Genomic DNA, 23,439 nt, shown 5'->3' with positions numbered 1-23,439 from the left:
ACCAAAAGCATGGCCGACTTGCGGTGCTCCTCCGGCAGATGTTCCAAAATAGGTGCCAGCCGATGCCACGTGTCACAATCATAGCACGCCATGATTGCCAGGGAATTGTCTGCTTTCACTGTCGTCGCCCCAACAGTCAAAACCTTTTTCCAGAAGGAACCCTGTCACCTGGCATCACTGTCCGGAGGGGTAACACACTTGTGCTGACTCCGGGCTTTACGACTGGCCGCCGCCGATACCACAGACTCAGGAGTGGGTTGCAACACTAAGCACTTCGGAGTAGAGTCCGGGGCCTTAAACTTCTTCTCCAGCCTCCCTTTGACAGCCGGATCCAAGAAGGGATGTCTCATCGTGCGCAGGCCCTCCTGCCACACGTGGTCCAGGATAGGCACAGAGAATGCCGCTTTCCGTCTCTTGCCCATGTGGTCGAACAGAAAGCACTCCTTACACTCGTCCTCAGGAGTCAAACCAAATTCCACACAAGCCTTAGCGATCATGGCGCAGAATGCCCCAACATCATCGGGAGGGGATGGTTGCGCTGGACTACGAGGCTGTTCCACCTCCCCGTCCGAATCCCATGTCACGTCCCTTGTCGGCGACGAAGAGCCAGTAGACATGGACTCCCGAGGCACACTGACCAACTCAGACTCCAGCAGCGCATCCTCCTCTGGGTAGGAACCAGGACGATCTTCCCTCCCCAGCAGAGGCCCCAGCAACCCCGCCGTAGCCGACACCCACGGAGGAACACCAGCTGCGTCCATGACAGGACCCACCGGAACCACCGGCGGGAGGGGGGGGGGGGGCTAACCGCGAATCCAGCTGGCCCAACAAGGATTGCAATGTGGACAGAACCTGGAGTGACAACATAGCCTGCAGGTTCACCAGCGGGTAAATAGCCGGACCAGTCCCCACAGCCCCCGACGTCGAAGATCCAACACATTGCAGCCCCAAGACCGATGGTCGCCACACCAGCTCCCGGGTCGTCGTCCACCTCCAAGGACACCAAAAAAGCAGCCACCTCTTGATGTAGAATGCCGACCGGCGAACGCGAGTCAAAGGCGGAAGCCTGCCACGCGCTGCTCGTCGGCACCAAATCTTCTATATCCATCCTCGGCCTTTATCAAACCCTGTTGTCGCCGGAGCCAAGGCCACAACCGTCGACAACGGTACTGTAGATGGCAGAGGAACAGTCGACAACGGAACTCCCGTCGACGAGGACGTCGTCGGAACTGCCACCTGTGGTGCAGATTTCCCAGGCAAACCAGTTTGCTTAGCCACACTGGACCGGTGCTTCGAGGACTTTGAGCTAAAGGACGACCTGTGATGGTCCCCTGAAGAGGAGCACTTCGACAACAAGTCTTTCTTGGCCTTTTCCTGAGACGCCCCTTTTCCGGAGTTTGACTTCTCGGGCCTACCTCCAGACTCCCGGAATGGTCCGACTGACCATGTTTGGCCAAAGCAGCCCCCTTCGACAGGTGCTTATTTGAAGAGGCTCCACCACTCTTCCCGACCTGCGACCTAGGAGCAGGGTGAAATTTCTTTGCCGGAGGCTCAGCCGACGCCACCCGGCGATGATCCACCACCTGAACAGGCCGCTCAGAGGACAAGCTCCTCACCGACCTCACCTCGGAAGCGGTGTAGGTGCCATCAGTAAGCCAACAAACCAACCGCCGATTGAGGTCCTTAAGTGTCTTTTGCGAGAAACCTCTACAAATCTCACAAGAGTCAGCAGAGTGATGAGGGTAAAGGCAGTAGATGCAGTCCATATGCCCGTCCCCCTCATACACCTTCAGCCCACAAGTCGCACAGGGCCGGAACAGACTTCTTCGGACCAGAAGACATCGCAAAACACCATAGTACAAGCACATGCAAAAAACTCAACGAACACAAGGTGATCCCAACATTTTGGAGACGGTTGAAATCTGAAGGGAAGCCGCGGGGCGGGCTATTTATACCCTATGTCCTATTGGTGGGGTCTAAAGCACCCAAAAAGGACGTTGAAAGGACACTCAAGTGTCGAAGTTTTCCATAAGAAAACGCCAAGTTAAAATGGCCGAGGTTCCCTGCCTGACGACGGAAAATATTCACAGCATGTGAATCCATGAAAGATCCAATGCTGGAGAATGTTAGCATGTGCCACACTTAAATGAAACTGAATGTTACTAAGTACCACACTTAAATGGAATTGTGATCACTAGCCTGCCTCATATTTAGGCTATAGAAGATTAGCAAGTGTGACACTCAGATGGAATAGAGAGTGATAGCCAGCATCAGACCTAGGCATAATTACAAGGGCAGCAATGCCAATTAACCGATCCACTAATAATGTCACCCTCTGCATACACCTCTCAAACTCTAACCAAACACAACCACATGCCTACAACACAACAATCTGCACAATCTTCACTACACTGCAACAACAAAAACAAACTACACAAGCACAACAGTACACGACGACTACCAACCGTAAAACACCCCAAGTCCAGCCAACGGACCCACCAGGCTGAGACTGCCAACAGCACATCACTGCTCTCTTGCACTTTTCCAGCTTATTCCCACTAACTCGCCCCCTTCCCTTTTTCAGAGCCGCCAGAGCGCCATGGTCCCACTCCGGTGGTGATAGTGCACGGTACAAATATCCTTTAACATTAACTTCCTGTGTGTGGAGGCCTCCTTCTGCCCAGTTAGTGGGGTTTTTGAAGAAAGTGGGAAGTTCGATTGATTGATTTATATAGAACTTCGAGATGAATTTAGGAGCAAAACATGGGTGTGCGCAAAACCACCTTCTCTTTGTGAATAGTTACAAAGGGATCTTGAACTGACTGCAGTCCACCAACCCTCCTTATTGAGGAAATGGCTACTAGAAAGGCAGCTTTATAGGTGAGAGTCTCAAGGCTAGCCTTGTGCATGGGCGGTCTCACTTTTTGCACAGGTGTTAATTCCCTACTACTGGTCCTCGCCCCCCACGCACTTGTTCTCTCCCCTGCCTATGTGTGCATCTCAGGCTGTGTGCCCTCCCAACTTAGGCTGCTTAGACTCCCTCACAACCTAGGCTGCGTAGACTCCCTCGCAACTTAGGCTGCGTAGACTCCCTCGCAACTTAGGCTGCGTAGACTCCCTCGCAACTTAGGCTTCATGCGCTGCCTCGCATCTAGGCCATGAGTTTCCCCACGCACCTTAGGCTGTGTGCGCGCCCTCGCATTTTAGGCCGAGTGCGCCCCCTTGCAATGTAGGCCGCGCACGCATCCCTCCTTCTCCTAGTTGCTGCGCCCCCTCGCATCTTAGGTCCCGGCATTACCCACGGTCCTTTCCCTCCCCTGTCTTTCTTAGCTCCTGTCCACTGATCTACTCTGTATTGGTCTTGACGTTGTGTCCCCACGGTTGTTGGCTTATACTGCTTTGCCTGCATTCCTGCTGTGTTCATTCTTACTTCGGTTCCTTTGTTGATTGTACTGCTCTTGTCGTTTTTGTTGCTCCACGGTTGTCGGCTCACATTCCATTGCCTGCATTCCTGCCCCGCCCGCCTCCTCCACACCCCACTCTTCCTCTCGGCACCCTCTATGGTACTCTCTGTCTCACCTATCTTCTCTAACTGCTTTTCTATGGACTATCCTATCCCTCTCACCAGGTCTGGCAGGAAGAAGCTCAAAAGGGACATCCTGGCCTCCCCATCGCTGATATCTACACCATTGCGTCCTCCATCCAGACAGATCCTTACCAACATCCTCTTTGTCGTTCCCTCTCCAGGCCTATGGACCGGCCATATGGTCTCTATTCTCTCTCCCTTTCCCTCTTGTCCCAGTGATGGTGGCACCCGGTGGGAGGGCCTCCTGGCCCCCTTCCACCCCTCCAAGACCATCTTTTCTTTTTTCACATATTTGTATTAATTTCCATAACCATCAACATACAATGCACCTAAACACTGTGCACAACAATTACCCAACATTTCACCCCAACTCCCTATCCCTCCCCTTAGATCCTTGCAATCTCAGCTTCCACTCACGACCCGTGGGTGTCACCTCTCCTTCCCTGTCCGGGGAGCTATCGGTCTCTGTTTCCTCTTGTCCATATCCTGTCAATGAGGCTATCAAGTGTTGCCAGGCTGTGAGCGTATACGCTTTGTCTTCACCCCCTCCAATCGCAGCTTCTTTCCACATCACCGTTTCAGGGTCTGCCCATTTCAGGAGATCCTGCCACCACACCTCTGCGTTCGGTCTCTTACTTGCCTGCCAGTTCATCGCTATCCTGCGCTTAGCTAGAATGAACACCCGGGTGTGAGTTTACTCACATGTTTAACTTTACGCTGTCTTGGAAATCCACCCACCATACAAGCCCATAGTGGGTCCACTTCCAGTTTTATCCCTTTATCTGCTAGGAGGTATGCTATCTCTTCCCATTATCTTGCTATCTCCGGGCAGGCCCAGAACATGTGTACCATCCCTGCATCCACTTTTCCACATCTCGGACATTTCTGTATATCAGTATTCGCAAACCTAGCAATCTTCTTTAAGGGTCATGTATGCCCCATGGGTGGCATATAACTATTTGTTGTAGTCTCACATTTCTTGATACCTTCTTATGATATCTTTGCATTCTCACCCACAGCCCATCGTCTATTGTTCCCCCCTCTGTCCTCTTCCCAGTCCCTCCTCACCTGAAACACCTCCTTCCCAACTTTGGACATAATTATTTAGTAGATCCGTGAGACCTCATGGCCCCCGTCAGATACCGCCTGAAATGTTTCTTTGGCAGCTTCAGGTTGTTGGGTCAGCTCTATCTCAGACCACGTATTCTTTACTATATTCATCAACCTTATGTATGTGATATATTGCCCATTATGTAAACCCGTACCTTCGCTCAGTGTATCAAATTCTATCTACTCCCCATCCTGCCATACACCTCAGACGGTTTTTACACACACTGGTTCCCAATGTTCTCCAATGGTCCTCCTCAGTTGCTCATCCACCCACCTAAGTGCCAACAAAGGGACCTGCGGAGAGCACGGAAGAGGCCTTCCCATTACCTGGCGGGCTCTGCGCTAGATCTTCCTACCCAGGTACAGTAATGCCGACCTTCTTTCCGGGGGTTTTGCCAGCCTTACCCATTCATTCAGAAAATACAGTGTGCACTTCGCTCTCAGCAATTTAGACTCCGGTGTGAGGTCGTCGGATAACCACTTTGCTACATACTGAAGCTGGCCAGCCAGGTAATATACTTTGAAGTTAGGCAGCCTAATCCCTCCTTGATCGTACGGGTTCTGCAATTTCCACAATGCTATTCTGTTTCTGGAATTGTGCCAGATGAACCCTCTGCATATGCTCTGGAGCTTGGTAAAAAATCGTTTGGTTATCATATGCGGGACATTCGCAAAATAGTACAGTAACCTGGGTAGCATGATCATCTTTAGTATTGGGGCTCTGCCCATCATGGTGAGAGGCAACCGGGCCCAGAATAATATGTTTATTTTCTATTCTCCCCACCGCCACTTCAGTGTTTTGCTTGTGTTCATCCACAACGTTATGGCATATATCCACTCCCTGGTACCTGAAAGCGTCAGTGGTCCATCCCATCTGAAGCACTGGTAGCTCGTGTTGCGGTATTCCTGCATATATGCCTAGAGAGAATATAGTGGATTTTTTAGGACGGATTGTTATGCCAGGGTATTGCATACTGTTCCGTCACCTCTAGAATATATTTTCTTCAGGATATCGCAGGTAAAGCAACATGTTATCTGCCTAAAACGCTATGAAATGCTGTCCTCCTTTCGCGCTTATTCCCACTTCGTTATATTGTCGTCTCAGGTATATCGCCAGAGGCTCCAGTGCCAAGATCGGGACCAGGGGCACCCTTGTCTGGGGCCTCTACTCAGAGTCCATCGTTACGAAATGATCGAACATGTCCGGACTATGCTACTGGCTCGCTATATAGCAGTTGAGCCCATTTCAGATACACTGGCCCCATCCCATATTCCTTCAGCACGGCCATCAACCATGGCCATTTGACTGAGTCGAAGGCCTTTACCGCATCTAGGAAGACTATTGCTACTTCTTGGGAGCTCACCTCTGTCTGGGCTATGACATGGTGAAGCCTTCTAAGATTGTCCGAAATACACCCATAAGTTTATTTATCATTGGTTTCAGTCTATTTGCCATCACTGTAGTAAGAATCTTGCTATCTTGGTTGAGCATCGACAGCGGTCTGTAAGATCCGCAGTCAGTGCCCAATTTATCTGGCTTGAGAAGCAGGATAATGATCGCTTCCCTGAGGGTCTCCGACAGCCTACCCACATCAAACGCTTCAATCAGCATGGCTAACATTGGTGGGTGTAAGTCAGTCCTATATGTTTTATAGAACTCACTGGGGAGGCCATCTGCCCCTGGAGCTTTGTTGGTTGGCAGTGTCTGGATCACACGCTCCAGTTCTTCCACCGTGAGTGGGGCCTCTAATTTCTCTCCATCTGTTTCTCCGAGCTTAGGCAGATCAACCTCAGCCAGTGTTTCTAGTATGTCAATTTCCTCTTCCTCAACCTTGTTTGCATACAATTTCTGATAATATCTGTGGAAGCATTAATTTACCCCTTCTTGAGTGTCTGCCACCAACCTGTCCTCCCTCTGTATTTCCCCAGATTGCCTGTCTGGGGGTCTCAGTTTTACACAACAAGGCCAGCAATCTGCCCGGTTTATCGCGATCTGCATGCTGTCTCTATTTATTTCCTATAATTCAGGTTACTCAATCTTTCCCAGTGGACTCTGCACTTCTCTTGCAGTTGGTGTATAGCCTCAGCCTCTCTCAGGGAATTCGCTCTTTCTCGATTTTAGTTTCTAACTTCTTTTCTGCGTCTTGTAGCTCCCACACTATGCCACCATGTAAACCTTTCGATTTTGAGATTGCCTCCCCTCTCACCACCGCCTTAAATGCTTCCTCCTACTCCCCTCGTGATGTTCGAAGTATTCCTTTATAACCTTCCCCAGATCCTCTCTGAATATTGTGTCCCTCAGCGCCTCTGCTTCGAGCTTCCACGTCGGGATTTTTGCTCTGGGAGGAGAAATCTGCCAGGTAACAATCAAAGGTGTGTGGTCTGAAAGGACTGCTGCTTTGTATTCCACACTTATGTCTTCAATCACTGTGTTGGCTACAACCTTGTATGTACGTTATGTGGAGCTGAGTAATGAGTACTACCTGTGTTGTGTCTCCCCAACATATCGACCACATGGAAATCTTTCACAAGCACTCCTAGGGCCTTCGCCACCAGGTTGGGCTTTGTTACTTTCTTATCTGACCTGTCAAGCCTGGGGTCCATTCTGCAGTTAAAATCCCCCCCCATTATAACCTCTCCATCTATATATGGGCTGATTTTAGCATACAGGTTCCTGAAGTATGTCATAGTGTCATTGTTCGGGGCGTATATGTTAATAATGTTAATAATATTCACCTCTTTGTTCCCCACCAAACCTTTCAGTAATACCATCATGCCATCTGTCTCGATCTCTTGCTGTATCATTTTGAACGGTACATGTGGTGCTATCCAGGTGATGACCCCTTCGGCGTACATAGAATGCATCGCACCTATTGCGGTCCTTCTCCATTTCCTCTTCATCATCCCTAACTTATCCTTCGTCAGGTGGGTTTCTTGTAGCAATGCAAGTCTCTTCAACTACATCATAACCTTGTTTCGTTTGATAAAGCTGTTCAGCCCCCTTACGTTCCAGGTCACTATCTTCAGGTCTCCCATTTCAGCCATACCCCTCCACCCCCAACCCCTCTCCTGTGCTTCTTCTAATGTGGACTAGCTTATGATTGCAGGCTCCTCCCTTCCCGTTACTCGCAACACTCCTCCATTCCCCTCTTCTACCTACGCCAACTACCCGAACCCCAATCCCCACCACCTCCCCAAACAAGTGCCCAGCTCCATCCCTGGATCTAAGGCCCCCCTGCATCTAGTCCTTTTCTACAGTCTCTACCGATACTCAGAACCCAGCAGGGGGATACTACACTATTAATAACCTAACTACTCAACCAAGTTATTTACTGGGGTTAAAGACATGTTCCATCTGTGTCTCCCGCGTTAATTCCCAAATTACCACGTTGTGTCCCTTCAAAGAATCATTTGTGCGCGGTTCGCTCTAAGCCTCTCTTGTAACTTCTATATTCGAGTCCACAACAAATGTCATTATAAGAAATCAGCTAATCTATTTATATTCGAATCACAGTATATCTCAGAGAAACCCAACGTTCACTTATACGGTCTGCTCTCCATTTGGTCATCTGCTCCTACTGGGCAATTCCATGCGTCCAACCACTCTGTTGCTTCCTCGAAGAAATGTGCCTTGCTGTTAAGTATCATTTTCAACTTTGCTGGGTACAGCAGCATGTATTTGTACCATGTGTCACGCAGTCTCCTCTTAACAGATACATAATTCAGTCGTCTTTCTATCAGAAAGGTGGAGTCGGGGTAGGCCGTTATGGTCGCGGATCCTTTACTGATCGTCCCTCCTTTACGGAAGTGTTCCAGTAACTTCTCCCGATCTTTATAATTCAGTATTTTAGCGATGAGTGGTGTGGGGGGAGGGGCCCTGGCTGCGGTCGCCTGGTCAGGGACCTGTGCACCCTTCCCACAGAGAATCCTTGAGCGAGATCCTCCATCTATTTTCTGCAGCAACATATTCTCTACATAGGTCATTGGGTCCGAGCCCTCCATTCCTTCCAGCAGTCCTATGATGCATACATTATTTCTGCGCGCCCCTCCTTTTGCTTCCTCAGCCCTGTTTTCCAGATTGTGCACCTGTTGTTGGAATGCCCCGACTTCCCTGGAATTTTCCGCACACTGCGCGTTAGCTTCCACTTCTTTTTCTAACTCACTGGTGCGTTCCGCCAGCTTCCTGACATCCTGCCGCAGGAGATTCATGTCCACGCTGACTGCATCTATTCTTTGTTCCAGGGATGTTTTCAGGTCCATGATGGACGTGTCCATCCTACTCGCCCTTCAGCTCTGCTATGGCATCTAGGATCTGGTGGTCGTTCCGTGCCGATAACCCCTCTACTTGCACATCTTGCGTCTTTGATTTCGCTCCTTCAGGCGTAGAGGAGGATTTAGCGAAGTCCTCTAGCGTCGTTTGTTTTCCTTTGGCTTTATTCACCTTAGACGCCATGTTCTTCTCCGTCATCGGATCCCTGCCGCCAGGTGTCATTTCTCTACTCGCTATGGCCTCTAGGGATAGCTTCTGGGTGTATCCACCTTCTACCGGGCGAGTTCAGCGTTGCTACCTTCCGCCCCAGCCTTACTTTGTAGGCCCGTTTATTGTCCCCAGCTTGTCTCCTCGGTTTCTGGAGTCCGGTCGCTGGGTCCATTAATTCAGTTGTATCTCTTGTACTTTCGCACCCTAGATCCGCCTCCTGTCCTAATGTGGCCCTGTTGCCGGGCTTCACCACACACTGCATCACAGGCGTCCTCCATTCCCTTTCCACATCTATGGGGCGTTGGGCTGTGTTGGGGGGTGTTGGGATGTGTATTGATTCCTGTTAGGGTTGCAGCTCCAGCTCCTCTTTGCCCTATGCTAAGTATCCTGTACTTCAGGAGGCTATGTATTGCGGTAACAGTGGGTCTCTTCGCAACAAAGGCAGACCTTCATCATAGCCTCTGTGTGTTTGCATCCCTTTATACTCAATCCGCATAAACTGGGCATTATTTTAACGTCTCCTATTGTGTTGTTTCATGTTCGTGCATTTGTTATCAATGTTTAGAATACCTCCTTTGGGTCACCAACTTAGCTCTGAGCTCTCCGATTGTTTTTCTGCCTTTTTATTGTCGCCCAATCCACTTTCTAGTTTCGAGTCTTTAACATCCTTTGCGAGTGCTTCCCTTAATGTCCACTATTTCCATGATGAAGCGCCTCTATTCCGTGCCTCGTAGCACTGGTGGCGTAAAATCAGCCACTCTCTACTACCTGCCGGGCCCCCTCCACTGTCCCAGCCCTGCTCGTTCTGTGTTGTCCTAGACACTTTGTATCTCCTCCTCTTTCGCAGTTCTGCTCGCTCCGCGGGGTCTGGAACGTTATTCCACTCGCACGCACCAATTCAAGGATACAGTTACTGTAGCCACCTTCATGGGCCCGGCCGCGCCTCTGCGCGTCCATCCAATGCTTCAGTTACTGTGTTCACCTTTGCGAGCCTGGCTTCGCCTCTGCACGGTTATGCTCGTCAGTTGGACCCCCTCCCGAACTCGCCGATGAGCGTTCCGCGGGGTTTGCAAGCAATCTCCTGGAATCAGCTGTCGTCTTGTTCCCAGCACTGGGTGCTCGCCTCTAATTTCTTCTGTTTGTCCACCGGCACATTAATGTACTGTGTTGTTGCCGTAGTTCATGCCAAGGGAGCCGCAGTCACAGTGTGTACCGCGATCTCCATGTTGACAGACACCCAATCTTCCGGAATTGGATTCTGCCTTGCTGATTCGATTCCTTTGTCTTCAGGCAGCCACCATCTTTATGCAGCCGCACTCAATCTTGCGCGGACTTCTTCGGTTCAGTTCTTTTGAGCTGCACTGTTTACCAGGTGCATTATTGTATCCAGTTGCACCATATAGCTTCACACACTCTTTCTCCAGCAATAATGGCTCTAGGATTTGCCTACATGTACATTTTTTTCAGATGTCGTCCGGATCAGCAGGAGCCTCAGCAAGAACACGTCCCGTTACATGGCTCTCTAGTCACGCCCCCTCCAAGACCATCATTAATGTCTACCTAAATGGCACCATCTTGGTCGAAGGCTCGCAGGCCAACCTCCTCCTTTTTGATAGAAGTTTCCCATGCCTGATCAACTTCCTTTCCTCTCCTGCTATCTCTTCTTTCCCCTCTCTGGCTCCTCTGCCGCCTCCATGCTCTGCCACTTCTCTGGCCACCCTGTTGCCTCCTTCCTCCACCACTCCTCTGGCACCCTCCTCCTATTCGCCAGCTATCTTGCCTTCTCCTCCTCCCACTTCTCGGGCACCTGCTGCACTTCCGCAGGGTGTACCGTTGACCTGTACCCCTCCACGGAAGTCCATCAAAGGGGGCAACTGGGTCCATTTGCTACTCCTAACTCTCACTCAGCTGTCAAACACTTCTCTTACATCTGCCGTCTCCTGGAAGAACTCCATTTAGAAGTACTTGGTCACGAGCTTTGACACTCTCCTTCCTGATGGCTACAAGATCCTTTCCGAACCCAGAACCGACCATCCCGGTGGTGATGTAGCCTTGATCTTCCTAAAGTGGATCCCTGCTTCTAACATTCCTATGCAGGTCAACAACTCCTTTGAATGCCTGGCCTGCAGGTTCTCCATCTCTCCTGGCCTTTCTCGCACTGTGGCCATCACCTAGAGGTCATCCTCATCCTCTCCGAGTGGGCCGACCTCTCCTCCTCCCGCCTCGCCTCTTCCTCTCAACATCCCCCCTTGGAGACCTGAACATCCACCTGGATGCTACTTGCCCTTCTTCGGGACTCTTTCACAACCTCTGCGACTCTCTCCCTGTCCCGCTCTCTATTATTCCCTCTGGCCCGATTCACTCTGCAGGGCATACCCTGGATGTTCTGATCTCCTCAGACCTCCCCCTCTCTAATCCTCTCACCACTCCTCTCTCCTGGAGTGATCACGTTCTCCTTTCCTCCCTCCTCTCTCTACCCCTCAGACCAAGCAGACTCCAGCACTGCCACCTACCTTCTCGGTCATCCGACCCATGAACCGTGTGTCAGCTGCGCTACTTTCTCCCCTCCTTCTGCACCTTTGGCTGACTCAGACCCTGATACAGCCCTTCCTAACCTTCACCTCTCCATCTCTAACACTCTTGATCTCCTTGCCCCTTTCATGAGGATCCGCTTGAAGCCCAAAACCAAGTGCAACTCTTGGTATGACGCCGACCTCGCCACCTTAAACGCAAGTGCAGGGTGGTAGAGAGGAAGTGGAGGGCATCAGGTGCACCCTCTGACAAACTGGCCTGCCACCTGCTCCGAAGGCAATAGAGAGTCTCTGTCCTCGCCAAGTAGAGAACCCACAGCCAAGTCGCGTTCCTGCAGCATCTAACAACACGGCCAAACTCTTCAAAATCTGCAAGTAGCTGGCCAATTCTGCTGCAGTCTCAACCTCTCCCGTTCCCTCCCAGGTCCTCTGCACGGCCTTGGCTTCTCATTTCATTATTAAAACTCAGGACATCCTGTCCACCCTCTCTCCCTCTACCTCTTCCTCCTCCACTCCGGGCCCAACTGTGGCCGTCTCTCCTCCACCTTTCTCTTCCTTTCCCCTTGTTCACCCCAGACAATGTTTCTAGACAAGTTTAATCTATGAAAGTCTTGTCAAACCAGGTTCTCCCCTGTTCATCCAGAACTATCAAGGAGCACGGAATACCAGCTCAATCCTTTCCTCTCCCTCACTCTGAGCCCTCTTCCTGCTCTTACCTGTGAGGCTAAGAACCTTGGGGTCATCTTAGACTCCACCCTCTCCTTCTCTCCTCACATCTCTGACATCTCTAAGAAGTCACACTATCAGCTGGACCTCATCCAAGGTGTTCTTCTTTCCTCACTTTCTCCCAGAAGCTCACCATCTCCAGAGCTCTGGTCCCCTCTATGCTGGATTACTGCAGCAGCCTCTTTCTAAATCTTTCTGCCTCTACTCTCCGACCTCTCCAAATTATCCAGAACAGAAGAGACTTGTACTTAGCCTCAAGCCCACGGATCGTATCTCTCCAGCTCTGTAATCTCTTCACTGGCTCCCTGTGGCATCAAGAATCAAGTTCAAGACTATCGTCCACAAGGCTTTCTCAGGCCTGGGACCGTACTACCTCCAACTCCCTCTTCCTAAACATCTCCTTTCTCGAGCTCTCCGCTCAGCCACCTCCAACTCCCTGAGGGTCAGTCGCTTCTCCAAGCGGAGAGTTGGGGGCAGATACCCCTTTTCGGATGGGGCCTCCCTCTGGAACAGCCTCCCTGCCTCTCTCAAACTTGTGCAGAACCACCTCTGATTCCGGAAGCAACTCAAGACCTTTCTTTTCACTTCCACTTTCTCTCTTCCTCTCCCTTGCTGATGTCCCGACTACTCTGTGCACTGGTCACCTGGCTACACTCTGAACTTGGGCCCAGTTGCCATTCGCACTGCCTCCTGGCTCCCCCAGCATTCGTGGGCTGTATCTTCAACCCTACAGTCCCCTCGCTCTGCACTTATAAGCCACCCGGTGGCAGCACTTGAGTTCTTGCGCCTCTCCCACTTACCCCTCTTGGCACTTCTTCCCGACCTCTTCCCTGAACTTGCGCAATCTGATTGACACAAGGCCTAGTAAGATCGTTGTTTTGTCCTCCCTCCGTTTCCCCCTCTTGTTGCGCCTAGAAACACTTGTGTACAGGTGCGTCATAAATACCATATAATATCAAACGGGAGGCCCCAGTCTGGAAAGGTCAACATTCAAGTCCGATCCAGGAGTTGGGTTGGAAATAGGGGGATGAAGTCTCTTCACCCCATGCACCCCATGCATGAAAGCCTTAATGACAGGAATTTTCCACCATGAAACCTTGCTCTGGGACGCGGTATACGCAAAAAGCACGGCCAGGTGGACCTTTAGGGAATTGAAAACCAGTCCTGAGTATAATAGGTGTGTTCGATAAAGGACAATATCTTTAGGGGAGCAGTCAATGCACCAGATAACATGCTTCCACTTCTTGGAGTAGCAATGTCTGGTGTTGGGTTTTCGTGGTTCCCTGAGCAGGTCCATGCATCTCCGAGGGATTTGAAGGTGCCCAAACTATGACCTCAGGAGCCAAGCCCTTAGGTTGAGTGTTTGGGGGCACAGATGCAGTCTATCTCCATGGCCTTGAGACAGCATGCTGTGCGGGCATGGCAGCTTCCTGGGAGGGGAGATTGACACTTCCACGAGATGGGAGACCCAAGGCTGCCGGGCCCACATTGGTGCCACCAGGATCATTGTGACTTGTTCCTGGTGCATCTTGTGCACTATCCTGTTGAGAAGGGGAATCGGGGGGGAAACGCATAGGCACATTTTCCGGACCATGTTATCCAGAGACCTATGGAGCTTTCTGAGGGTACCTTGATGCGTAATCTGGGCTTTGGCCACTCTCCAGAGCTGCAAACAGGTCGATCTCTGGGAAACCCCATCTCTTGCAAGCGCCACTCATGCTATACGGGTAGGAGGGGGGGGGGGGGGCGAGTCTCTGCTGAGCAGGTCTGCCAGAAGATGGAGTTCCCCTCGAACATGTTGTGATAGGAGGAACATGTCGTATTTGAGTGACCACTTCCAGATGTTCTGCGACAGTCTGGATAGCCCTGGAGAGTGCGTGCCCGCCTGTTTGTTCAGGTAGTACATGAAGTGGTACTGTCTGCAAGGACCAGAACTATCTTCCCCTGAAGTTGTGCTTGGAAGGCTTTCAGGGCTTTGAACACTGCAAGCAGCTCCAACAGATTGATGTGATTGGATGCTAATGATGGGGGCCACATGCTGTGCATTGTCTGTTGAAGGTTTGCCCCCCGACCCAGACGGGGGTGGTGAAGGTTTTCCCCTGCAGAAGGTTTTCCCTTGACCACCACTGCAGAGACTGAACGAGGGCTGTCGAGACAACCACTAGATCGCCCCACTGGCCGCTGGCCTGACACCATTGGCTCGAGAGCCACTCCTGCATGGGGCGCATGTGCAGATGAGCACGAGGAACTAGGAAGACTCCATCATCCCCAGCAGCTGCATGGCCTTGCGAATGGTTACCCGGTGACTGATGTTAGGTAAAATTTCTATTTCACTGACTGCTATTTTACCTCTATATTTGTGTACATGCCCAACTGCTTGCTTTTGTTTCAGCCTCCTGTCCTGACTTTCTGCCAGTGAAGCACAGCCATCAGCTGTGCTACACTGGCCTTTAGCTCATCGTTCTGGGGAAACGGACTTGTCCTTCTAACAGTCAGTACTGGCAAACTTTGTTTCCCCTAGTCTTATGATTTTTTTTGCCACTTTTGGCAACTGTATTTCAGTGCGCAATGTACATTACTGTGACGTGCACTGGGGTCCTTGCATTTTCAGTCCCTAGACATCCTTAAGAATTTTTGCCGCCTCGGAGTAGACTGGTCGCAGCAGAAACTTTTTCATGTATTTTTATTACCTTTTAATGAGCCATACCGCACTTGGCGATGACTGGGGCTAGTATCCGTCATCACCGTGCCACAATGTCTTCTGTCTTCTCCTTTGGCCATTTTGTCCGTTGGCCTTACCCTTGCTCTTTGTGACCCGAGGAGTCCTTATTTTGGGCATGCATGATCCAGCGAAAACTGGTACTTTTTGCAGGCTACTGCATGCCACATGGGTGGCTACCCAGGAAGTGGGCTGGGACTGCCTAGTCCCAATCCACACTACTGGTGCCAGAATGTCTGGTGTGCCTGTGTACGCGAGAGCCGCAGTAGTCCATGATTGCACTACTGTTGGCGGGCATGAGTGGGCAGATCTCATTGGCCAGGATATGAGGAGGGGCTTGCCATGCAGACACGGAGATCACCCTCATGTCTGAATTGACCTATACATGGAGCCAAGTGTCCGGAGAAGCGAAGCAGATCCAAGGACTGTCTGGAAACGCACAGAGAAGGTTTGACACCCTGAGCCAGCGGTTGTCCCGGTAGAGCCCTGCTTTGCGCTCGATCTCTGAAGACCTGCAAAGGTGCTTCAACGCTTAGGAGTGGTGGGACCAATGAACCAACGCCTCCTTGGTGCCCTGCAAGCGAGCCTTCTCGGAAGTGTCCCTAGGCCACCCATTTGACTGGCCTGCTTGTACCTTGGCACCCGTGCTGGAGCGTTGCTACATAAAGTTTCGTCTCGAGCTTTGGGAAACCCTAGCATGCACTGTAAAGCCTCTTGGAAAATCTCATTGTCCCTACTGCTTTGGGCCGCAAGAGTCAGTCTGAGAGACTTGGGTGCACCTCTGTCACTGTGCGACAGTGGCAGTCGCTGTTGCTGATTTTCATCAAGTGTTCCGAGACCAGCTGCATCAGTGCTACCTTTGTCCTGTATTTGTGGCAAGCGATCCAGCTCCAGATATAAATCGGACCCGCATGCGCATGTGTACTTTAAAGCGTAACCAAGGAGGGGATTTCATAGTGCTGGCAGGTTTGAAGAATCAAACCTGCCAAATTTGGACCCTGAGTGAGCTAAGGGCGGTGACTAATCGTACCACTTACCATGGCCCCTAGTTCATCCATCCTGTTTTTACACGCAAAGGATCCCTTGTGGTCCTTGTCTTGACTTGGGTGGCTCTTGCTTCCTATAGTCGTCCGAAAGTTGGGGACAGCTTTGTTCTCCGTAGCAAGCCTGCCTTTGACTCTTCGAATCGAATTTCTCACACCTAGTGTCCTCTTCTGACTTCTCCTTCCCATTGTAGTCTGTCCTTTGTGAGCTTTACGCATCAACAAGCGTTTGTACGCACAAAAAGCACAAGGTCCAATCGTCGTAGGGCTGGACTTCTTAAGTTAGGGATATCCATTTCTGGAGTTGGCCATTGTATTAAAGTTGGTTTTTCCTCCTCACAGGTTTTGGCCGGAATCTGCACTTTACTGCATTGACCGAAAAGTGACTGTACATACATTTTACCTATTGTGTGTTTAAGTAACAATATCACTGTGTTCTTTCCATTGTGTTTGTTCTGGGCCTAATAAATTGTATATTTTTGATATATTACTGTCTAAGAGTAATTCTGGTCGTCCTGCCATGTGTGCTCATGCAAGACCTCAGATCACCCCCACTACTCTCCAAGCTACCTTGAATTGAAATGGCTAACTTTGCAGAAGTGTTCCCTGTTTCACTAAACAAGGGTGGCCTCCTGAACATCTGTTCACCAGAGCAGAGTTCAGAAATCCTTTCTAACAACTGGCTACATAGTGAAGGATCTGGAACAGCATGTGTTGAATCCTCTCGGAGGGGAAGATGAGCCAGTCTTCTGTCCGAATCAGGGCCCCCAGAAACTACCTCGCTGAATAGGAGATCTACCGTCACCTGGGTATTTGCTAGGCATGTTCCGTACGAGTCGTCGAGGTAGGGATACACAGGGATGGACTGCCTGCGCAGGTGAGCCGCCGCTACTGCCAGTACCTTTGTAAACACCCTCGGGGCTGAGGCAATGCCAAAGGGAAGAACTTTGAACCAATAGTGTGTGTCCTCTATCATGAACCCGAGGTATTTTCTGTGCATTGGAAACATTTAAATATGAAACCATGCATCTTTCATGTCCAATCTGGTCATGCAGTCGCCCTGCCGTAGCAGTGGTATTACACCTCCTGAAGAGTTGTCATCCTGAACTTTTGCGGCTTGACATACTTGTTTGCAGGATGCAGATCTAAAGCAGGGCGCATGGTTAGATCCTTTTTGGATACAAGGAAGTTCACTAAATAAATGCCCCTGTTCACCTGGAGACGAGGGACGACTTTGATAGCGCCCATTTCCAGCAGGAACTGGACCTCGTCCAATAGGATGCGCAGATGGTCTGGTGACAGTCGTCTGCTTCTGGGTGGATGGTAGCGCTGTGGCCGGAGGAACTCGATACAGTACCCGTGGGTGACAGTCTTGAGTATCCACATCATCTGATGTGATGTGATCCCATCCCATGCGTGGGCAAATGATGTTAGACGTCCCCCAAATGGGGAAGTGTGGGAGGGGACCCATACCGTCAAGTCACTTTGCTTCCAGAGGCTCCCCGGCCTCTCCCTCCCGATTTCTACCCCGGCATTTCCCTGGACGAAAACCTCTGTTGAGATTGGATATTACCGGAGGAGCTCTGTCCGGAGGCCCAGTTGGACCGTCCAGAGCAATATTATGCATGGGGAGGGCGGGAGAAGGACTGCCCTTGACGGGACCGGCAGGCGTTGAAGTTGCCGCGCTGGACTAAGGGTTTAGCCGAGATCTGTCATAACAATTTTAGGGTCTCGTACTCCTAGTCTCCAGAGCATGATCAACCGCTTTTCTGAAAAGATTGGCATCCTCCACTGGATTGTGGACCGAAGAAGCCAGAGTCTCTGGCTTGAACCCCGAATTCTTCAACCAGGCGTGGCGTTTGAGCAGGGTTCTGTGGGCAAGGACACGTCCCACAGTCTCAGCAGAGTCGAAGGTGTTTTTGAGGATATTCTGGATGACTTGTCTGCCCTCTGCAACCACAGCCAAAAAGCGGGTGCGAGTAGGTTCCGGGATATCCTGAAGGCTGTCCTGGATAAGGCTGCACTGAACATCACTATAACTCTCGAGGAGCGTGGTGTTGTTGGCAATCCTGGTGGAAAACACTGCAGAGGTGTTAACACGCTTGCCAAGGGCGTACAACTTTTCGCAGTCTGTCAGGAAGGGATTCGGACGAGGGCAGCGGTACCCCGCCCTCTTACGAGTAGTGGTGACAAACGGGGAGTCCGGGATAGCGTGGCCCTTGATGTAGAGCGGTAGAGAAGCTGGGCGGAATTTGTTTTCCACACAGGGGTTCAGCGCAGGTGTAAGTGATGGTGTGAGCAATGACGGGGCCAGGCGCTTCTTGATGGAGTTCAGCAAAGAAATGGCTTGGCTGACTGATATTTTCTACAGAGTCCGTATCTGGGACGGCTTTGTGTTGGGTAATCTTAAAATGGTCACCAGCTTTCTTCGGAAGGTTGTTGAGCATCATTGGGTCTATAGGCGACAAGTCTCTAGACTGGGAGGCAGGAGACGCAACCAGAAAAATGTTATCAGGGTCAGTGACAGGCAGCTGGGTGTGCCACGTGCCCTGGTCATCCGGAGGGTTCCAGTCAGGGCCCTGGTAGGTAGGATCCTGGCCGCCCTTGCCATGGTCTTGGACATGGAAAACTTCCTGGCTAGGATCATCAGGGTCATCCCCAAAGACATCCACTTGGGTGTCCTAATGGGATTCCTCCAAGTAGGAGTAGTGGAGCCTCTGGGACTTCGGAGGGATGGGACACGGGTCCACATCACTATGCCTCTTCAAAATGTCCTCCAATTGGCCTGAGAAATCAATGGACCCGGCCATTTTGTTCATAGAGGCCTCAAACTTGTCCTTTGTCCATTCAGAGTCTGAAGGATCTGGTACATGAGAAGAATTACACACAGTGAAGGTGAAGATGGGTCCTTCCTGGGGTCCAAAGCGGGCACTCCCGAAGCTTTGGGAGTGTTTTCGCCAAGTAGACCCATTTTTGCGCGCATTTCGGCGCTACTGCATCAGAAGTTGAGACTTTAGAGAGAACGCCGCTACAGAAGGAGATTTAGTACCATGCCGTGGAGACAGTTGCACAGAGGGCGCTAAGCCGCAAGGTTCGGCAGGCTCTGTCGAACACTTCGACGGACCTGCTGGTGTGGAAACTTTCAACAGTTCCGCCAAGGAAAGTTTGGGGGTTGTGTACTTCAAAGCACGTGGTGCGTAGGTGGCCCAGTCACCAGAATGTGACTTCCCCATAGAACTGCAGGCGGCATGCCTGTCGGGTGGGGCACAGACATGTGGGAGTGCAAGCAACTGCCTCTGAATAGGAGCCGCGGTTGCCAACGGATTCCGGCGCAGGTGGGGGAGTGACTCCCGGCCTGCATGGCGTAGGCCGTCTACCATTTCGTATGCCTGTCTTCCAGGGTCTTTGGCTGAAAGAGCTTACACGCTTTACACAAGCGCTCGTCGTGGTCACGAGGGAGACACCGATTGCATCAGCGATGGGTGTCCTTCCAAGGGAATTTGCTGTTGCAAGATGGGCAAAATTCAAAAGGAGTCCTCTCCATAGCAGAGGGAAGCGGCAGCCAGACCACGAGAAAAGCAGAGAAGGGATAAAGGAAAGGCTTTCTCAAGAGAAGACGATGAAAAAGGGCCCCACTCTCCCGAATGTAAAGGCCGTTCTGGAAGGTCAAGGCATTGTGGAAAAGAATCGCTGATCAGCCGAGGATGCAAAGTCGGTGGACAGGACCAGTCGAACAGCCGTCGAGTAGTTGCCAAAGGCAAGCGAAACCGCTGAAGACCAGTGAAGTAGCAATATAAACTCTTATGAGCTCCATATTATGTGCAACCAACTAGGTAGGTGGGAAAAAACGGTGGGACCGCGACGCGTGAGGGATATTAGGTACACAACACGTCACATTAGGGATAGTGTTACACAGTCACACCCATGTCAACGTCCCTTTTTTCCATCTTTGAAAAAAAGATGCAATACTCCGTGGTTACCACTAGATGTCGAACAATATGCACAGCATGTGATTCTAAGCAGATTCACAAGCATCGTCTTCATTGCTCCCAGGGTTTGCTTTGAATGATTGGGTATTGAGCAGCCAGCAAGACTACTTTAGATAAGTAGTAAATATATGGTCTCAGACTGAATGGTTGTGCCAGGAAAAAGGCATCACCTACTGTTTTTGCTGGGCTTGAAGGTGGGAGGGGAAGCATTTCCTGCTTCACGTGTTTGTGCACATAAATGTTAAGCATTTCCTCACATTCTGGGTTCACACTTTGGGTAGCCACAGAAGCACCATCTGTGTTAATTTCACATGTTAAGATAATGTATTTGAAGAGGTATTGTGTGAATGCCTTCACAAAAGACAAAGCAAACACAGGAAACAGGATATTATCCTGAACCAATCTTTTGGGACACTCAAATATTTTCAACAATATTCCCTCCATTATAAAGCTTTCATACAGCATTTATGTAATCCCAATCATTCCTGCACCTAAAAGGTATGACCTGTATATGAAGTATTAAGTGAGAGTACTGTTAAGAGCAGTTTGCCAAATCCTTTTTTGTATGGGATGGCACTGCCCCGTGGAAAGTGTCCCTGAACAACCATTCATCCCGTGGATTCTTTGGAAGAGCTTAGGGAGGGAAGGTCTCTTACCTCGGTGCGTCTGCGACAGGTCAAAGAAAGACCGAAGAAGACGCTTGGTGTGTTCCATCAATCCTGAAATGGGAAAGAAGGAAAGTTAAGGGAGTCTGGGAAGGGAACATGAGGAGATACAGGGACGGGGTAAGAGACAAGGTTATGAAATGGGTGATGAGAGGACAATGTATGATATGAAGGAGAGAGAACCCAGGAAGTGCATGGGACAAGTGGGCTTGCAGAGAAATGTACAGTGTGGTCTCCACAAAAGGAAGGGGTTGATGGGGAGAGTGCAAGAGATATGTATAGAGAAAGAGGGTGTGAAGGGAGGCGAGGAAGACAAAAAGGGGGCGGAGACTGAGGAAAGGAACCAGGTAGTGGAAACACAGTAGAACAAGTACGGCAATAAATAATGAGCAGAGGAGAAAATGAGAAGCAATAAGAGTAAATTAAAAAAGAACGAAGAAGCAGTGTCAATAAGAGACTAAAGAGGGCAAACATCTACAGCATGCTGCAGTTCAAGGTCGTGTAAAGCTAGGCCATCAGACTGTGAGCCGCAGTGCCATCCTAGAAAACACAATGTGCCCATTATGTAAATAGCAGAGAAGCAGAGTAAGGACACAATTTGAGCCTTCCAACGCAGATTGTATTCTGTGTTTTGGAATGGGCAGTCCTCTAAACAGAGGACTGCCCATTCCAAAACACAGAGGTGCACAAATTATGTACGTTAAGTGCCATCAAATGCTATGCTAGGAAATGCCATGTAATGATATTAATAATGATGTGTTATTTATATAGCGCCTTAATCCAAAGCACTTTACAGAGCACATATTTACATACAATATCACCCAACCGAAACTGGTACTCATTTATCGACATCGGAAGGATGAAAGGCTGAGTTGGCCTTGCCGTGATTCGAACCTGCGACCTGCAGATCACGCTCCGATCGCAGCAGCAAGCACTCAACCCGCTGAGCTATCTTACCGTGTGGCATAGGAACAAAGCCAGAACAAAGCAAACACATCAGAAAATGAAAGGCAGATCTTGTAATCATACCTTTGTATAGTTCTGCAGTCCGCTCCAGCTCCTCCAACCGTTTCACTAGACCATCTGAAAAAACACAGCATAAGAAAAATCCTCCAACAAGCTTTGAAATGCATAATGAATGTACGTGGATTCAAACAAGAAGTAGAAATATTAAATATTAAGGGACTTGAGAAGGGGGCTGTTGCCATGGCAGTTCTCGTAAGAAGAGTTCTTATTAATTCAGAGTTATCAATGCCAGAATTTTCCATTAACACAAGCTGGTAGAGAAATAAAAAATCCTCTAAAAAGCTCTTCTAGAATAGGAGCATTTGTCAGTAGCTCCCTAGACGGAACATTAAAAAAAACATCTTGCTTGCTAGACAACGCCAACAGAACAGGATTTCACATAAGGTGGATGTGCATAGGGCTCAAAGTGAAGGAATGGATCCAATAGCAGAAGGTCTTATAAAGAGGATTGTCCACCAGGGACTCATTAAAGGGGAATGTTAATTCATTAGAGCCGCAGAGGGGACTCTAGAAACGGTTCTATTAGAAGTGTGTTTCTCTAACAGGAAGCTTTTAGGAAGAGCGGGTACTAGCATATGCCCATTTAAAAGGGGAACTTTAATTTAACAGACACCTATAGAATGGGAATTAGTCTTTACGCAGGCTGCTAGAAGGAATCGGTATGTGGTTGGTCTTTACCATTGCAGAGAATGGCCCGGCTCAATCCAAGTGCATCCGCAGTGCCCGAACTCACGTTCTCCACCAACCTGTGTTTTACTTTCTTCAGCACTAGTGACAAAAGAAATGTTTTACTGAAAAAATGCAGTATTTTTCGGTGAGGTTAAGTGTGAACAAGGGTGCATGTGAGGTGCTCATGAAAAGGCTCAAACTGCAACAATAGCCACACACCTGCATATCTGAAAACAAAAAACTCAACAGGCTATGTCTATGAGCAGCAAAGTCTGTATGGCCCCAAGTGTGAATTTCATTTTTGCAATAAAAAAATGATTGAAGCAGTCATTGTACAATAGCAATAACTCAATCATAATCACCAACATAAAAATCTGATATACAACCTGCCCAGCACATATTCAATAAAAAAAAAAAAAACTTAAGAGGAGATACATTTTTGGATATCAACATCTCACACCTCTCTCCATGAATATAGCATTTCTTGGGTCGGATCACAAACTTTCCTATAAAAGGTGTAGGATTTCTAAGCAAAATTAAAGAAGTAGAATATTGCATACTTACACAGGAGACCACCATAAGCCTTCCAGGTAAATTAGTGGATCGTAGAACCTTGTGTTTAGGAATTGACACCAATCTTAGCATCTGCAGGGGTTCTTATGGAAAAACGCCATGCCTGCCTGCCACCGCCACCAAGGGCACCCCAGCGCCTTGCAGGCACACAATTACTTTCACAATAAATAATGATGCATCCGTGTGAGGCATTTCGAGAGCTCTGGGGCAGGCAGGCATTTTTTGCTGTGCATCTATAATAAAAGATGCTCAGTAAAAAATACCATACCTGCCCCTTGGGTCCCTCTGCACCTTGCCGTACACAAACGCATTCATGTGTGTG

General features: G+C 49.8%; 1 protein-coding gene across 5 annotated transcripts in view; it reads right to left on the bottom strand.

The window, feature by feature from the left end:
• The window catches only part of PICK1 (protein interacting with PRKCA 1), a 422,731-nt gene that overhangs the window by 283,107 nt on the left and 116,185 nt on the right, over positions 1-23,439 (bottom strand). For all 5 annotated transcript variants that reach the window (XM_069639885.1, XM_069639883.1, XM_069639884.1 and 2 more), the window contains 3 exons: positions 22,554-22,643; positions 21,879-21,932; positions 20,841-20,903 (listed from right to left, as the gene is read on the bottom strand). In XM_069639885.1, coding sequence (XP_069495986.1) covers positions 20,841-20,903; positions 21,879-21,932; positions 22,554-22,643 — 207 coding nt within the window. The remainder of the gene's footprint in view (positions 1-20,840; positions 20,904-21,878; positions 21,933-22,553; positions 22,644-23,439) is intronic.

This window comes from Ambystoma mexicanum, chromosome 7q, assembly GCF_040938575.1.
Source record: "Ambystoma mexicanum isolate Mex_15411 chromosome 7q, UKY_AmexF1_1, whole genome shotgun sequence".
Classification (NCBI taxonomy): Eukaryota; Metazoa; Chordata; class Amphibia; order Caudata; family Ambystomatidae; genus Ambystoma; species Ambystoma mexicanum.
Note: the sequence above shows the minus strand (reverse complement) of the source record. Positions and strands in the feature narration are given on the sequence as shown.